Source organism: Osmia bicornis, chromosome 16, assembly GCF_907164935.1.
Source record: "Osmia bicornis bicornis chromosome 16, iOsmBic2.1, whole genome shotgun sequence".
NCBI lineage: Eukaryota > Metazoa > Arthropoda > Insecta > Hymenoptera > Megachilidae > Osmia > Osmia bicornis.
The window spans coordinates 7,483,174-7,499,952 of NC_060231.1; the positions used below are offsets into that span (position 1 = coordinate 7,483,174).

At 36.7% G+C, this 16,779-nt stretch overlaps 1 protein-coding gene across 1 annotated transcript in view; it reads left to right on the plus strand.

Annotated features, from left to right (window-relative positions):
* LOC114872237 (acetylcholine receptor subunit alpha-like) overlaps positions 1-16,779 on the plus strand; it is a 78,492-nt gene that overhangs the window by 21,927 nt on the left and 39,786 nt on the right. Inside the window, exons 3-4 of the mRNA XM_029179247.2 lie at positions 2,904-2,948; positions 6,999-7,108. Of these exons, the coding sequence (XP_029035080.1) occupies positions 2,904-2,948; positions 6,999-7,108 (155 nt within the window). The remainder of the gene's footprint in view (positions 1-2,903; positions 2,949-6,998; positions 7,109-16,779) is intronic.

Consider the following 16,779-nt stretch of genomic DNA (forward strand, 5'->3'; position numbering starts at 1 on the left):
AATTCGTTACCGATTCATAGGGTATGACGTTTTCCGATTTTCACCGTATACACGTAAACGAAAGCAACGCGTCATGCCACTCGACTCGTTCTGCATTATTCATACAGAGCAACGTCGTGTCGCGTCGCATCTGCAAGTGCAAAAGGGGGATCATCTCATTATGCGTCTGCTGGTGAGCTCGCGGCTTTTACCCGACCCGTTGCGATTCCCTAACCGTTCCATATCGAATGTCTACGTACTTGCCGATGCACCTGCCGCTGTCCGTAAATTACACCACATGCCCAGGTATTTTAGTCAGATTTTATCGAAAGACGAACGATTCCATCCCCTATGCTTTCCTCTTTTCTGATCTGTCGCTTTTATGCATCTGCTTTTATATTTGTGATGCGAGACATATAGGATGTCTTAAAACAAAAGGATATTATTTGTCAAACTTTAAAAAATAATTTTCTTTTTTTATGTTTTCTGCATTTCGATTCTCGAATACTCGCCTAAATCATAAGTCAGAAACATAGCAAGGTTTCTTCTTTTATTTCAATTTTATACTTCATAAGTTTCTGAGTTAACTTTAGCAATGTATACATTATCGTATTTTACACTTTGCCCGTGTACATAGCTTATTGTATCCAACATTTTCGCTCTTGAAAATCACTCGGTCCGGCCAAAGTTTACCGCGTCGTCGTTGAAACTCTGTATGTAGGATCCGTTGAAAACTTGTATCGCTGAAACAGATCGCTAAAATCGCAGACAAGTCGCGACATTCAGCGTGGTTTGCGTGCCAGTTCTACAGATATTAAACTTTACCGTGCAACTTTCTTCTTCCCTTATATATCGCGGCAGCTTGCAACTTCTCGAAGCTGCAAGATTCGTATAGGAAAATTTGTCCATTAATCATGCCGCGTGCCTCGTGGATCGCGAACTATGGCTTCTGAATTTCATTTAAATAACGATGCTTTCGTGCACATTTTTCTTGATAAAATTTCATCGATGAAAATTAAACATTAAAATATGACGAGTTAAATCGTCATAGAATTTTGAAGAAACTCGATACATTTTTAACGTCTTAAAAATGACTTGTCATAATATATTTGAATGCGCTTTCGACGTGTTAGCTCCCCAGTTAAAAGACTGGAAGCCAGATCTATACGATCCTTTTTATACTGTTTAAATTTGGACAGGTACGATCCATTAATTATTAGCAAGGTACAATCCTATGTGTTGGCAGGATATTAAAGTCTGGAAAGGAACGGTACATATTGATCGAAGGTTCGTTCATTGAACCCCATCTTCACTCGGCTTTTGCTACTTTGGTACCTCTGAGCCATTTACATTTCCCAGCTGTCGCACAGTTTCGTTCTTCTTCAAGAAGAAGAACGAATACCGACCTCGTTAAAACTTGTACACCGTAGGATTCAAATTAGCAGTGAGGAACCAGGAAGACATCCCAAATGTTTTGCAAAGATCGATCCAAAGAATGAATAATTCAGGAACAAAGAGAGATCTTGATCAAACTTTCGGTCCGCGAATGGCCCTATTGAAAGTTCCTAATTATCTTCTATAAGATTTCTAGTAATTTCAAGCTTTTTATCAAATTAATAAATATTAAATAAGCATTTGCGTAGCAACCAAAGAACTGCTAGTTGAAACACTCATAATTGAGGGGAATTTATTTCTAATAATTATTTATTTACATCTAGAACCTCTAACTGAAATTTTCTTTCACCTGTTATCCAACAGCCAGTACAACAATTTATTTTTCCGAATATTCAAGTTTCCGAAGCTGGAAAAATTTAGTAACCATCCAACGTTTTTATGCAATTTAAAAGTGTTCCACTCCGACGAGGTTGATTAAAATTAAAAAGGTAATTCCATACTGTAGGATTGTAATTTTCCAGGGAAACGTTGTAAATAATAATGAGCTGCTTAACCAGGTTTATTTCGGCACCGCGAAATCAATATCCCTGGTATGTATACCAGCAATAAGTACGGATTTCATATTCCCCGGCCAAGCTTTTATTCGACACCCAGTGCAATTTTAAATTAAATATCGGAAAATTCAAATTTTTTCCACCGGAAAAAAATGTCGCTTATCGCGGACAATATTTTTACTGCCTGTAACCGGATAAGAAGATTAAAATATTGACTGACGGTTGAAGTGATTTATTCATTATAAGCGAAGTCAATGAACATTGACAAATTTATTTGAAATCCGGAACAGGATTATCGCCATAAAAATAAATATACCATGACAGTTACGTTGAATATATTAATACTATCTTCAATTGAACTGATTAATTTAGCAAGTTTGAAATTATTGAATTACGTTCCAATAAGATTAAGAGAATTTTTTTGATACAAAATAGAGTTATTGTTAATTAAGAATTAAGAATTAATTGTCTTCAGTTTATCTCTGAAATTCTGAAGAAATGTCCATAAGCTAGTTCGCTAGAGCGTTTTAGTTAAATCCTGAAGCAGTCTTGCAGCTCGTCCAATTAGTTACCATCCGACATTGGACCCGGAAATTACAATGCACTGTCAACGACAGGCACAAAATAGGAGCGAACAGCTCTATACACGAGTTTTGCAAGCGAGCTGAAAGCTAATAACATGTGAAATATCTAGCAATGAAATGACATCCCTGAATATGGGTTATTACTGTGAACTAACGCGTCCCGTTCTCGACGTATCGCGTAAATAACTTCCAATTTCTGCATGTTTTTCAATTTGCCCATGTTGCAATTTTGAAGGTACAGCAAATAAACATGTTATCAGTTAGAAATTTTTGAATAATTGTATTGCGAAGTACATGGGTCAACTCTTGTTCAAATAATTTGTTATGTAATGTAACTAAAAGTTAACGTAACGACAAATTGAATAATTGTTTCCCCTGTTTTCTGTTACAGAACCTGAAGAATCAGATCATGACGACGAATTTGTGGGTCGAACAGGTGAGCGACATTAATTTATCCCGTTAGTAGGAACGATGTAAGTAGATTAGACTGGCTTAATCTCTCGCGGATAAAATTACTTGTCGCAAGAAAATTTTCCCGCGTTGGAGATTAATTTTAATTATTCTGCCGCCACTCATTTTCGCCAGTTGCATTACGAAAAGAATAATTTTCTCGTCTCTGTTTTCTTGTTGTCGCCAACGATCGGTTAAAACGAGAATCAAAATTTGAGCGATATTTATGAGGACGAAAATGTCACGATAATAATAATATTTAATATCATTATTAGAGGAAAATTAGAGAGGAAATTTCGGGTCAGCTCGAATGAATATGGTAAATTAAAGCAATTTAATAAATTTAATAAGGAAGAATCTAAAACCGTATCTATAAAATTGAAAATATTTATTAAATAGCTGACCAATTGGTAACATTGCATATGAAATGACTATGACTCCATACGTATACGAAAATTTTATGCATTGTTGGAGACATTGGAAACCAGCCATACAATTCCATATAAAGTTTTCCTGTTTCTTACATATAAATGGAAAACTTTCCCGTGTCAATATTGTGGCCATTCGACATTGCTTTTAATATTATTTTCAACTTTCGAATAAATACAATGTCGAGAAAGAAACATAACTCAAATTAGAAATTTTGGAAAAAATTCTTATAATTCATTTCTATTTTATAAAAATGAAACGTGAAATAAAAGAAGCCTATGTTTCAGGACGGATTAATTAATCGTTGTACAATTATTATACTCGGAAATAATTTCCAAAAATTTCCAACATATCAAGTAATTTACAACGCAGTAATTACTTTGCTTGAGTAACACGTATACCGTAAAAATGCTCGCCGTTGCATTCTGGCTTTTTACTCGAAAGAATTGAGAGACCAGTAAATGTAATTGAAGAATAATTAAGCGAGACCAATTAACATCCTCATCCTCGTTGCCCGTGCAACTCGAGAAACGTCTTCAAAGATAAATCCCTTTAAATTCGTTAGACGTACACGTGCAATTTATGCTCATGAACCTAGGAACATTCTCCTACTCTAAAGAGCAAATTAACTTTCCTTCTGAAGAATTTATGCTTTCGTTAATAAACGCTGGCTCGAGTAATGGCCGAGGTAAACAGTTCCCCCATGTCGTGGGATTATTTTCATGAATTTATTAGTTTCAACCTCTTGACACTTTCATGAAAATGTCTTAGAAACTTTAACAGATAAATTAAGTACTTGATTCTTTTTAAATATTTTTCATAAATTTTAACTGCTAAAGTTAGACAAAAGATCCTGTAAAAAAATATTTCCGAAAATTTGGTCAACGTAGAAAGCAGCAGGACTGGTGAACTCATACATACATCAGCACCTTTCTGCGGGTAGCATGGAATTGGTATAAATTTTAAAGGAAGCGAATCGAAAGGAAGCCTTAAAGGCATTTCAAAGGGAGGAGAAATGACACGATCGCAACGAAGGAACGGTGGTGGCGAACGTTTGTTTGCTCGAGCGGAAGGGTGTGAGGAAGAACCGAGGGTGGAGAAGGTTTCAGAGCGTTACACCGAGTCACATTCGTCTCGGTGTGCACTTATGCGTGTACGTGCGCTTAGGAGGTATTCCTACCGCGTCTCCCAGCGACACGCCATCCTTCAACGTCGAAACCACCCTCTTTAGCTTCCGACCAACCTCGTCCCAAGCGTTCGCGGCAACCTACCAGCTTGCTATGTTAGCTACAACCAGTTTGTCTTCAGCTACCACTCGCTACAACGAGTACACACGTCTAATACAGCCTAATGATGGAACTCCACCCTTGCGCCTTCTTTTTCAATTCTCTCTTATTCCTGTTTGAAAAAAAAGGAATAGTATAATTAGCCGTAAATGAAAATGAAGAAAAATAATTTTAAAAATCACATTCCATGCTCAGAACTATTGAATATTAAGAAAAAAAAGAAAAAAAGAAAAAAGAATTCATGTCTCTGATGAGGAGTGTAATTGGCACTTGCAGCCAGCCTAGATTGGAACAATGTGTCATTAATCCAGGTCATTGGTGAAAATCGAACATCTGAATCATATGATTCAGATCCCTGAGACCATGTCGGAATTCTCCGATGTGTTTCCTGAACTAGCCGGACGTATCTGTGGTCGACAGGTGGTGGAATCGATAAGCCTGAAGAGGCTTCTGCTGTGGAGATTCAGGATCGCGTATCGATGACGGCGCCCCTTTTAACGGCCAGTCAATACATCGGAAATAAATTGCTAACAATAGTGGTTCACCGGTGCCCTTTAAATCTATGGACACGTCCTGACTATCTTTTTACTTTATACCTCCGTTTCCTTTGCCATTGGTATCAGTTCCTTCCCTCTTTGTACACGGCCATCATCCTGAATTTCTCGCTTCGATTTCGTGCCATTCCGTGCACCTTGCCCCTTTTCTCACACCCCCGGTTCTTTATTCGATTTTCTTGCTCGATGTCCAGGAAGAAAATTGGCATAGATAAAAAAGATAATTTCAAGACCTATGCTTTGGATGATTCACTGTGCATACTGTTATATTTTTCTATAGTTTCAACGTATTAATATTCGCAATTAGATCGTTAGAGACACCGCACACCAATGTGCTTCCATTACAGGGCCATTTCTAAACCATAACACGGTCCATTGGTTCCAATGCACCGCCACCGTTACAAGTATCCTGTTAACGCTCCTCGGGATACGGTTTTACAGTTATCGATTTGCGAGCTAATATCAGGAATTATATCGAGCGTGTTCTTGATGTTATTAGAAGGATATTGAACGAGTAATTTTAGTGGAACATTAAACGTTTCATAATAATTGCTTAGAACACAATGAATTAGAAATAGAACTTTGCTTATTGAAACATCATCCTCCCAATATATTGATCGTTGTTTTGAATAATGTTATGGTTATCAACATTTCATACGAAGATACTCGAACTTATTTTGTCGGAATGGAAAGTTTGGATTTATGTATTTGTCGAGTTCCTGCACGAAGAAACGGTGCGCGACGTTGTTTTCGCGAGCCAAGTCGATAAAGTCTGTTTCACAATTGAAGCGACCGCTTCTTTGATACATTTCATTCTTTGTTCGATGGAAATATACGAAGATTGAAAAGTTCTCTGACAACCGTAGCCGTGATTAAATGTTCCATTTTTCACCGTATCTTCGGTGTATTCGTTTCTCCTCTTTAATGAAGATTTTAATTAAATTTTTATCAATTACAATAGGTATAATTATGAAGCGATCGTAATTGGAATTGTTCGGGATTCGAGAACGTAAATTTATCCGACAATGAGTGTAAAAAATAATGATGACATCGGTGAGGTGTCGTCCTAAGCGTTCCACAGTAAATTTCATTAACCTACTTTCATAACGATGAAGATTTTAACGCTGAAATTCGTTCTTGACTTCACGCTGCCACGAACAGTTTTATTTTAACTGCGACAGCCTCCGTTTTTGCAACAAACATTTGTATATATTTCCACCTGCAATTTCCATTTTCGTGTGCCATATAATAGAACGAAGAGCGCAATAAAATTCTGCGAGCTTAAAATTTCTAGGAACGAAGCGTTTTTAATATTTATATATTAAAAGTTGAATTTCGAAACAAATATAAAGCTTGTAAAAAATATTTTAATAATAATGGACAAGAATTTTTTCATAAACCATTTCATTTTTAATACGCTATTTTGCAATCCACAAAAATTCAAAGATTGATATTTTAATATAATTTTTTTCTTTTACTAACAAGAATATTTTTTGCATATTTTCATTCAAGCTGATTGCTGAAGGTTTTGAAGGATCTGGGATTCTGGAATTTTTGAATTTTTAGGGTTTGGAATATTAAAATTTTTAAATTTTGTAATTTTGGAATTCTGATATTTTGAAATAATTAATAATGGAAGTAATTACACTAATTACTACTAATCGCATGCTCTGAAAATTAATCTAGAATGTAATACTAGTTTAAGTATCAATATTGAAAAATACGGATCAATAATATTGTTATATTTTTTGTGTTGGCTGTTTCAAGTCATGGTACGACTACAAGCTGCGATGGGAGCCGAAGGAATACGGTGGTGTTCACATGCTACACGTGCCGTCCGACCACATATGGCGGCCCGACATAGTCCTCTACAACAAGTGAGTCTGTCTGCTTCTTTGTTCTGTATTCTAATTACATCTTCTATAGTTTCTCATTACATACTCTATATACATATATAATAGTAGTGGTACAGCATGCTACTGGATATACATATACAAGTCGTCTGAATGCTCGTTTCTTCAATGAATCATTCAATTAAATTAATTTGAAAAAATTGATAGGATTCGAAAATATTTTATATTAATTAAATTTTGCAATATCTACAAGGGACATATTAATGAGCAATCCATGACAGCGAAAGTTCAATTTTGTTAGCAAAAGAAAATATAGTTTGGAATTTTTAATTGTAATAATTTATGAGCTATTAAAAACTAATTAATTTCATCTATCAACTTCAAGTAGCGAGTGTTAATATATGAAAGACGTGAGTAAATAAAAGGAGTGTAACCTGATTATCTCTCAAACAGTTTTGTACCTAAATATTTCCGCGTCCACACATTTTGTCGCACGTTTATCGCGAGAAACAAAGGAAGGAAGAAACGAGCGTCCACTCGACTTAATAAGAGAGGTACCATCGTCGTGCATATTGCATTTCAAAGTAGAACAGTCTATTTGATGTCAGAGTGCATCTCATATCGCGACGTCATCCCGAAAGTTACGGAAAAATGTGAGCTGTTTACTTGAAATTGAACCACCAGCTTGCCAGCGCGAACGTTGAATGAAACTTATCACCCTTTCTAATCTATTTCTAGCGACATCGTTTTGTTTATCTGTTTATACTACTGTTCACGTTCGTTTCATTTCGAGAGAGAACAGAAACGAGTCTCATCGATGGACGTATTATTTGTGCTGTAATTAAAAGCGTATTTTTGATACAATCGAAATTTTAAAATACAATGGTTTATATAAAATTTTGAAATTTTAAAATACTTAAAGGGTTGCTGTTAATGATTTTTAATAAATAACAGCAAAATGGAATTATTATTTTTGGTCTAAATTTCGGGGGTTGCTATTAATTCTTTCTACCTAATTTAATATAGGCCATATATTCTCCATTTTCCTCTGTACTTCAAGTTCAATAAGATCATTATTTTCCCTCTACCAGAATATTTGCCCAATCTATCGCGCATTTACCACCACCACCAGCACTTGTAATACCTCTATCGCAGATTCGGCCAACAAACAAATTCCAAAAAAGAAAAAAACCATGATAATTTAAACGAAGGCAGCTGTGGTTCAAAGTTTCACAGCCATCCTTCATTTCCGCGTACACATATTTGCGTAACTTATTAAAACGAGCCGGAGCCAACGAGCCTGTTCAGCAGTCTTTTCCCTCGGTTTTTGGCTCGTGCTCGACACTCACGGCGTGCTCTCTATGTAGCCACCGGATAGATTATTATTCATATCGCATGAAACATGGGCGCTGCGGCGAATGTTCGTGTGAATGGTTCTTTACGAACGGGCCTAGGTCACGAGATATAATACGTTTTACTTTGTTAACTGTCGCGAACAACCACCATACGGTACCTTTACGATCAGCTCCTTCAGCAATTCGAACGAGCACCAACCACGCGTCACGAGCTTCGGCTGTAAACGTGAAACATCCATACAAACACGAGCTGAAAGAAATCGTAACGATACGAGACGTTTTCTCGTTCCAAATATGCTCCCTTTCGATAAGGGGATCATGTAAAACTGAGATTATCGTATTACCGCAACTTTCAGAACAGCGGGCTCTTATTTCGATCGCACAATGGGGAAAGTATAATACTTTCATTCTGATCTTTATGTTTATTCTATGGAATTTTAGGAGAAATTTGTATTCGGTATTGATTTATGTTATTAAAAGAAAGGATCTTTAGGGGTTTATAATGCTTAGTATTCTAAGAGAAGGTTTTCAACCCTTCAACCCTAAATTTCAACCCTTTTATGTCAACGTCGCTGTTTGACTATCGGAGTTTCTCAGTTTCCCTGATCAATTTCAGACTTAGGCCGTCGCTTCTATTGTTTATTGTTTATAACAATCATCGAATAGATACTGAACACTTATACTAAGTCTTTTGATATCGATTATAATATTTTATCGTATTAAAACCTCTCTTCAATTCTTTGAATTAACATATCTTCCAAGCTGATTTCTTTATTTACAGAAAGCATTCATTTTGGAATCTAGTATTGAAGTAAGTATTTTTCTTCATTCTTATCGATGAACACTATAAACCTCTAAAATCTTAGAATAAATCTTTTTGTACATACGCCTGATACAGTGAAAGGGTTATTATTCTTAAAATCTTTAATTTGTAAAACATTGCTAAAATTGAATTATTTGATCTTAGATTATTCTTGGAAAATAATTTCTCTTTTTATTTCGTAGCCTTCATTTTAACTCTAACACACTATCTAGTTTGTTGATCTATATTTTATAGATTGTAGTTACAAAATTAAAATTTTGTGTATCACAGTGGCTCACATCTTTATTCTAAAAATAAATGTTGAATTTATTATATTTCAAATATTCTTTAATTCTTATTATACAAATAAATGTGTGAGTCTCTGCATATATTTAATATTAATATCATTTATCGTATTCTCTCTCTTATTTGTAGTTATATTGCAAAATCTTTAATATTGATAAATATTATGAACTCGTTTCTATTATTATTAATTGAGCCAGCAATTTACCAAATCGACTAATTTGAAAAAAATAAAAAGAGATATCGAAGTATCTATAGAAAGGGTAGAATGGCGAGTGGCGAATCGAAAAAGATATTCCATGCGAGGCGCGGCGACGCGACGCGAGGCGACGCGAGGCGACGCGAGGCGTCGGGACCGGAAGGAAAGGATAAATTCGCGGATGCTCTGTGAATCCTCGCATAGTTAGCTCGGTCGAGGATATACCGATGGGGCAGGACAGCGTTATTACGGTCGAGAGGTAGCGAACGAGGATGGAGGAGCACTCTTGCTGCCGACTATCCGGAGAATCCGTTGCCTCGGATTGACGGTACGTGCTGGTGCCAGGCGCACGTACGAAACGCGAGATAACACCGCTGCATACGGATATGCACACAGGTTCACTTGACCGCTCAAAGGTCATTCTGGAGCGCTTATATATCGATTAAGGACCAACTGACCTGAATATTCGACTGTTCTAACCACGTATACCAGAGAAACGCGTGCAGCCGTTATATGGTGAATAATACGCTGGGGGTAAAGTAACACCGCCATCAAATACGAATGGCCTTCCCCTCTCTCATCGAACAAATGAATTTCCTCTCTCAATACAGCGTGGATGAGATAGAAATCAATTTTTTTTAATCATCTTCGGTACATGAACGTTCGAGTAAAAATTTCACCGACTTTTTCTTATTAAGGCGTTTGGTTTTCGCTCCGATAATAGCTGTCCTACTTTTTCTCCTAGATGCACCAGCTTTCTTTACGATCGTTCTCCCTCGTAACCGAGTTTTTACTTCTTTGTCCTAGATGTACAAATTTCTGCAAACTTGCCAGTTCAAGGGGTCGACTTTCCTTTCGACACGTTCACTTACCCCGTTTATTAATTTCTTGGTATTTAGGAGGGAACGCCGATTGCTATGGGAAAAATTCAATCCTACAGTCAGCTCACAGAAACGAGGGAAAGTTTTCACTTGGTTAATTAATATTTAATTTTATTTCGTGGTTAATTATTATTTTATTATTAATGGGATGTTAAGGGGAAATCAATTCAGGTAGAGATTGAAGGTATCGTTTAACAAAGTAGCAATTTGTCACGAGAATAATGGCACACTACCGATATAGCACCCTTCGGCTTACGTAGCCACCCTAAATAACCATCTGTAATTACAGTTTCCAGATTAATGGTGGTAATGTTAGGGCAGTCAAACGTCATCCTTTGACTAGCCTCTGACACATCAATGAGAGGCTAATAGCAATTTACATTATTTACGTCATATGAGTCGATTAAACACTGAGTAGCAAATTGATTACATTCTAATTGATACTAGACCATTTAAGTATCTACTGCTAATGCACCCTACATAACAATTTTAACTTATTTTAATGTTATTCCAAAAATGTTTGGAAATTATAATAAATTTCAAAATTAATAATCCACATACATTCTTCGCGAAACGAAACGTGCTTCGATCTCTTGAATTCCAACTCGCAGACCTAGATTCCATCTTCGCGATCAATCCTGCAAATTTCAAACGCATTTAATCATAAATATTCATATACAAAACCGTACTCGAGCGACGAGTAGATGAGCAGTTGGGAGAAAAAAAAGAGGATCCGTCGATATCGCGTCATTTTAATTAAGCCACGTGTCGACAGACGGCGGTTCTTCATTATCGTCATCGTCATCGTCCTGTTCCGTTGTTTTCTCGAGGAAGACGAACACCCATTTCGTGTAATAGTGTTCATTACACACCCCCTGAAAGATTCTTGCATGCATTAGCGAGATGAAAATCACTCACGAGTCTCCGTTCGTTCCATGCTCCACTTTCGCTGTTGTCCTTTTCAGTTCTCGCTGGGCCATTCGAGGGCCCTTCTCGCTCGATTAAACGTCTTCCATCTTTAAGACGAACCAGTTTGTTAAATCGTTAACCCTCGAATAGAGCACCGTTGAGATATCAATTTAAATTCAATTTTAGACTTCTTTATCATTTTTATTTTTTAACAAGAATTTAGTTAACATTTCTGGATCGTTTAATCGTCACGTGCGTTGATTCTCTCATTTATTCAATATAATACCTATAATTCTTCGTAGTTAATGCATTTGCTCTGTATATTCATCGATTACCTTGGGAACGTGTCTGAAACGTAATGAAAGGGTTCAGTGAATAATTTTTCATTTCCAAAGCAAAATGAAACTGATAGGAGGTTTCAATTAACATTGTCAATTTAATTTTAAAAAATAATTCAGTACTGGTATCGTAACTTCTTCAAAGAGGGGAATCCAGGATTTTAGACCCCCTTACACCCCTTCCTTCATTCGGCACTGATAATAAATAAATATTCAAGTTACTAATCTTAGAGCTGTTAGTAACTTTGCGTCTGTCAGAGATGTCAAATGGTCGGTCTCGGGGGTGAAAGTGTATCGGTGAAAGGCACACCTCAAAGATGACGAAATCTTGAGAAGCACGTATTAATTTTTCCTACGCCGCGCTGGTTCTTTTTTTTCTATAACATATGCGTGTTTTTTGCATGCTTCGTTTATCCGTTTCCGGTGGAAAGAAAAATGGACAATGTGGATGGTGGCGAATCGTTGGATAACCTAGAATACGACACAAACCTCGTTTCACGAGCGGAGAACCTTCGTAGAGTCCTGGGGGAGTTGCGAAACGCTCTACGAATCGAAAGACTAAATCTTCATCAGGAAATAGAAATGACGATATTGCAAAAGTTTATCGAACGTCGTAACTATCGAAGTTTGTCAGGTTATTCGTTACCTTCTCTTTCGAAACACGAGAGCCCTTCATATATCGTATTCCCTGGTAAAATAGATACAACATTTCAGACTATAGTATTAAATTTAATTGAAGCAAAAATTTTAAATGAAATTTTAAAAATTTATCCAGTCACAACTGCACGCCTTAAATTAAACATTATTATACTTCTGAACTTGATTAAAATATTTGTATATTTCTACTATATTGAAGTCGTAATTAAATTTGGATCTGCAAAAATAATCGCTCGACCCACAGATGGCACAAGAAGAAATTTTTTAATGTCCAACGTTGCACGGATCCCAATGAAGTTTCCCAAATTTCATGTAACTATCCCCCCAGAGCGAGTAAGTTGGACGATGGCTGATTAGTTAAACCCTTAGACCGTAATCGAAACGTTGATGATCAGGATCCGACGAGGGTGAACAATCTCGCGTATCTTGGGAGTTCGATGTATCAGAAAATCATCGACGAGTTACAAGATGAACTGAACTTGTTGGAGCAGCGCCTTTCAGCAGCAACGTCCTGTTCCTACAAGAGGAAAATTTACGACCTCGAGGCAATCTGCTCAGCTGACCTCAACAGACTGAAGTCCAGGTTCGTGAGGTCCCTGCAGCCCTTCGGGAATACGATTCACTGGATCGGGCAGCTTTCTCCGAGGAGAATCAAGCCGACGAGTTGCCGATGTACTACAAAGAAGCCTCCGATGGAAAGAGCTAGCCTGAGGAACACCAGCTACGTTCGATCGCTCGCCATCCTGCGATCCAAGTATGGCGAAACACTCACTATTACTCGTAAAGAAATCGTTTCACCAGTTAGTTTTGGCAAATGTAGGAAAATAATTTATTTTTCCGACTTGAAGCACTTTTTAATTTTATAAGGGTGGAATTTAGCTATCTTGTTTGAGTTATATTTATTGATATCAGGAGAGGGTGGGCCTGGATCCCCTAAAAGTCTGCGCTCATAAATGTTAATATTTGAAAATTTATTCTATATAGATTTAACAGTATCCTTTCAATGGTATTTTTCTTTTGTAACAATTTCATAAATTTTTCATAAGGTCCTGTTGTATATCGAATTCTTGAAAATTTCAAAGTAAATATAGCCAAACGTCGCGTTAGGATGAAATTCAAACGAAACGTATCGAGAATCTGGCTAGATTTTCTCGATGAATACAGAAAAGAGCTACGATACCAAATACTTTTCGGGAGAGGTTATACACCGAGAACGAACGGAATCAATAAAATCTTATCAATTTCCTATTGATTCTTTTCGTACGTGCTTCAGGGGAAAGAAAATATTATTCGGACTTTTTAGTTTCAAACAGAGAGAAACAATGTTTCTGCTTTAAGAAATCTCCTTTGTTGTTAAGAAAATATAGGGCGTCTTTTATCACTTTTTTCTTATTTCTTTTCGCTATAATAATAATTGCAACGATACGTTAGAACATATTTTTATGAATTAATTTTACGTATGTAGGTCGGCTGACACCAGTAGCGATCATCAGTCGTGGAGGAATCATATTTATCTGCAAAGATACAGCGACAGTGAAATGTATAGGAATGTTTATAAACCTGCGGTGTCTCTTGAAAATTCGCAAATCCTATACTCAAGCGATTCTGAAAGTAACTGGAAGATGAGCAAGAGCATAACCACGATTTTTCCCAAAGTTTCTCGTGTTATGTCCTGAAAAGTTTTAACAAAGATCCTGAACCTTAATAAATTTCATTTTATATAACTGAGAAATATGAATAATGAATAAATCTCAGTTCTAATTATAAGCAAGTAGTTAAGAGCCACGGATTAATTCAAAGATTTTGAGTAAAATTTTGACTTTTTAAAATATTAATCGTCGTAGAAAATCCGATTTTGCAATATTATTTTCATCTTACTGTTCATCAAACACCTTGTATAAAAGTTCTTACGAACTTTCAAGTTAATCTAATATCCCGAACGTTTCATTCTCGTTCCATCACGGAAATATAATTTTCTGTAAGTCCCCAGATACATTTACCTTCCTCCCCGTAGTCACAGAAAAGGAGAATTCTCTAAACAGATTGCATTGAATCGCAAAAGCGATCCCTCCTTTCTCTTAGCTCGAGGAAAACGGAAGACGAATTCGTCGACAGAGTTCATAAGGAAGATGCGTCTCGCGATGATCTCTCGGTTCGCTTATTTTTGCGGCTTTTCGAATAGAGAGCAGGTGACTGTCAGTCTACGAGGAATATCTTGAATATGAGATCGAGGTGTGCGCGTTCCAATTCAGTGGTCGCGATTCTCTGCACGCCGAATGTCTTCGATAAGACACTGGCTGGGGCTGGAAATATCGGTAAAAGGATTTCCGGAAATTTTCACTCATTTTTGTTACTGCTCTTTTTAAATAATTTAACTCGATATAGATTTTAAGAGCAAGTTAATGCCCCCTTCAATCCTCTCGGACACTCGGTATAATTGCATCGCTTTATTCCGTAAAAAGGGAGATTCGGTTCCGAGGCAGGTAGAAATAGAAGGTATTCTCTTCCACCGAGAATATTTCATAGAGAGTCGAAAATGGGCTTCGTTCCGTAATCCTCGCACCCGTGGGTGGCAGTCTCCGGTGTTCCGCCATATCCGGCCTGGCTCTTCTGAAATTGAAAACGAAACGGCGTGTCGTCGCGCGTGCTGAGTGAAAACGGAAGGAAAAAGGACGAGGAAAAGTGGAATCTCGAATTCCATTGGAAGTTCACTCGGCCTAGCTGGTCGGTCATTCGGAAAATCTTCGTCTCCGAGTACCGACGAGCGTTCACCGGCTCTCTTGAATCCAGACAGAAATAGTTTTCGATCTTCACAGAGTATTATTCCCTACTCTAGACGAATACACTTACCTGGAAAGTTACTGCCCTTTGGGAATTGAATTCCAGTATTTTTCCCAGGCTACCCTTGGAAACTTTCGTTACCAACGGACCGTATGCACAGAGGCGACAAACGTTACGATTTGCATATCTGTCGCGAATTGTTGTTTTTCCTTCGTATTTACGCTGCGTTGTTTTCTGTTGTCGGAATAAAAATTGCGTTGCTAGGAAAACGTGCAACGAAACAGAGAGCATTGTTGATGTAAAAAAAGAAAAAAAAAAACATATGTTAAAAAAAAAATACTAATCGAATTGAGTAACCTCCTCCTTTTTCGAAGTCGGTTAAAAAGAATAAACTGAGAACGTGGAATACAGTTTTTCATATCAGTTTACAAATCTCTGATATTCTGCGGGTACTATACATTCAAACATCAAGAAGCCACATCGATTGATGTGGTGACATTCGTATAACAAAAGAACGACGACTTACTATCGATTCGATGAATCAATAGATGGTAATTTTTATTTAGAATATTTCGAATTTTTTCCTGTGTAGTTTGTTTCAATGTATAAATATTTGTGTTGACACTCCATCAAACCTTTGTTTGAACAGTGCTGGTCAAATTTTTTTAGATTGAATTTCATGTATTTTTACGCCTGGTCAATTATACAAGCTGGCTATATAGTGACCGCAGGCAGTTGTTGAAATGGAAAAATTGATCTATCAAAATCGGATAACTGGTTTCTGAAAAAATCACAGACGTACAAAGAGAAGTTCGTTATGCATACCATGTATGATGAACTGATGACACTTAAATCGTATGCAAAACTAATTTAACCCCAGGCAAAAAGCGAATGCATCAGCTGGTATTAAATAATTCAGAGGTGAATAAAATTTTGGGTTTTTGTAATTTACTCCACTCTTATGAAAGTGGTATTCGATTTTGATTGGTCTTAAATTAAATATTAATTGTATAAAATTTCAGATTCATTAATTTGCAAGGAATATTTGAAAATAAGTCGAAAAATTAAATTCTAATGATTTCCTTCGCATAGATTTTTAACCCTTTGACAATTTTCCAACTGAAAATTCGAAAGTTTCCAAAATTTTCCGTGACATTATAACGAGAGTGTGCTGTAGGTAATTAGGGTAATATTGCATAAAGAGCACTCTTTGACCATGTGAACTTAATTCTAGTAATTAAAAGATAAGAGCAATCAAGTCTAAGGAGTAAAAGATGGGGGTTGGGGAGGGTGTTGACCGAGTTACATTGTTAAGCACACTGTAATTACCTAAAATGTAGCTGAAAGTTAAAAAAAAAAGTGAAACTAATGAACAGGTGATCATAATTACACTCACACTAGTAAATGTTTGCAAGACTTTTCAGAGGGTAGTAAATGTTTTGCTGCTTAAAGGGTTACAAAGTGTCCGGA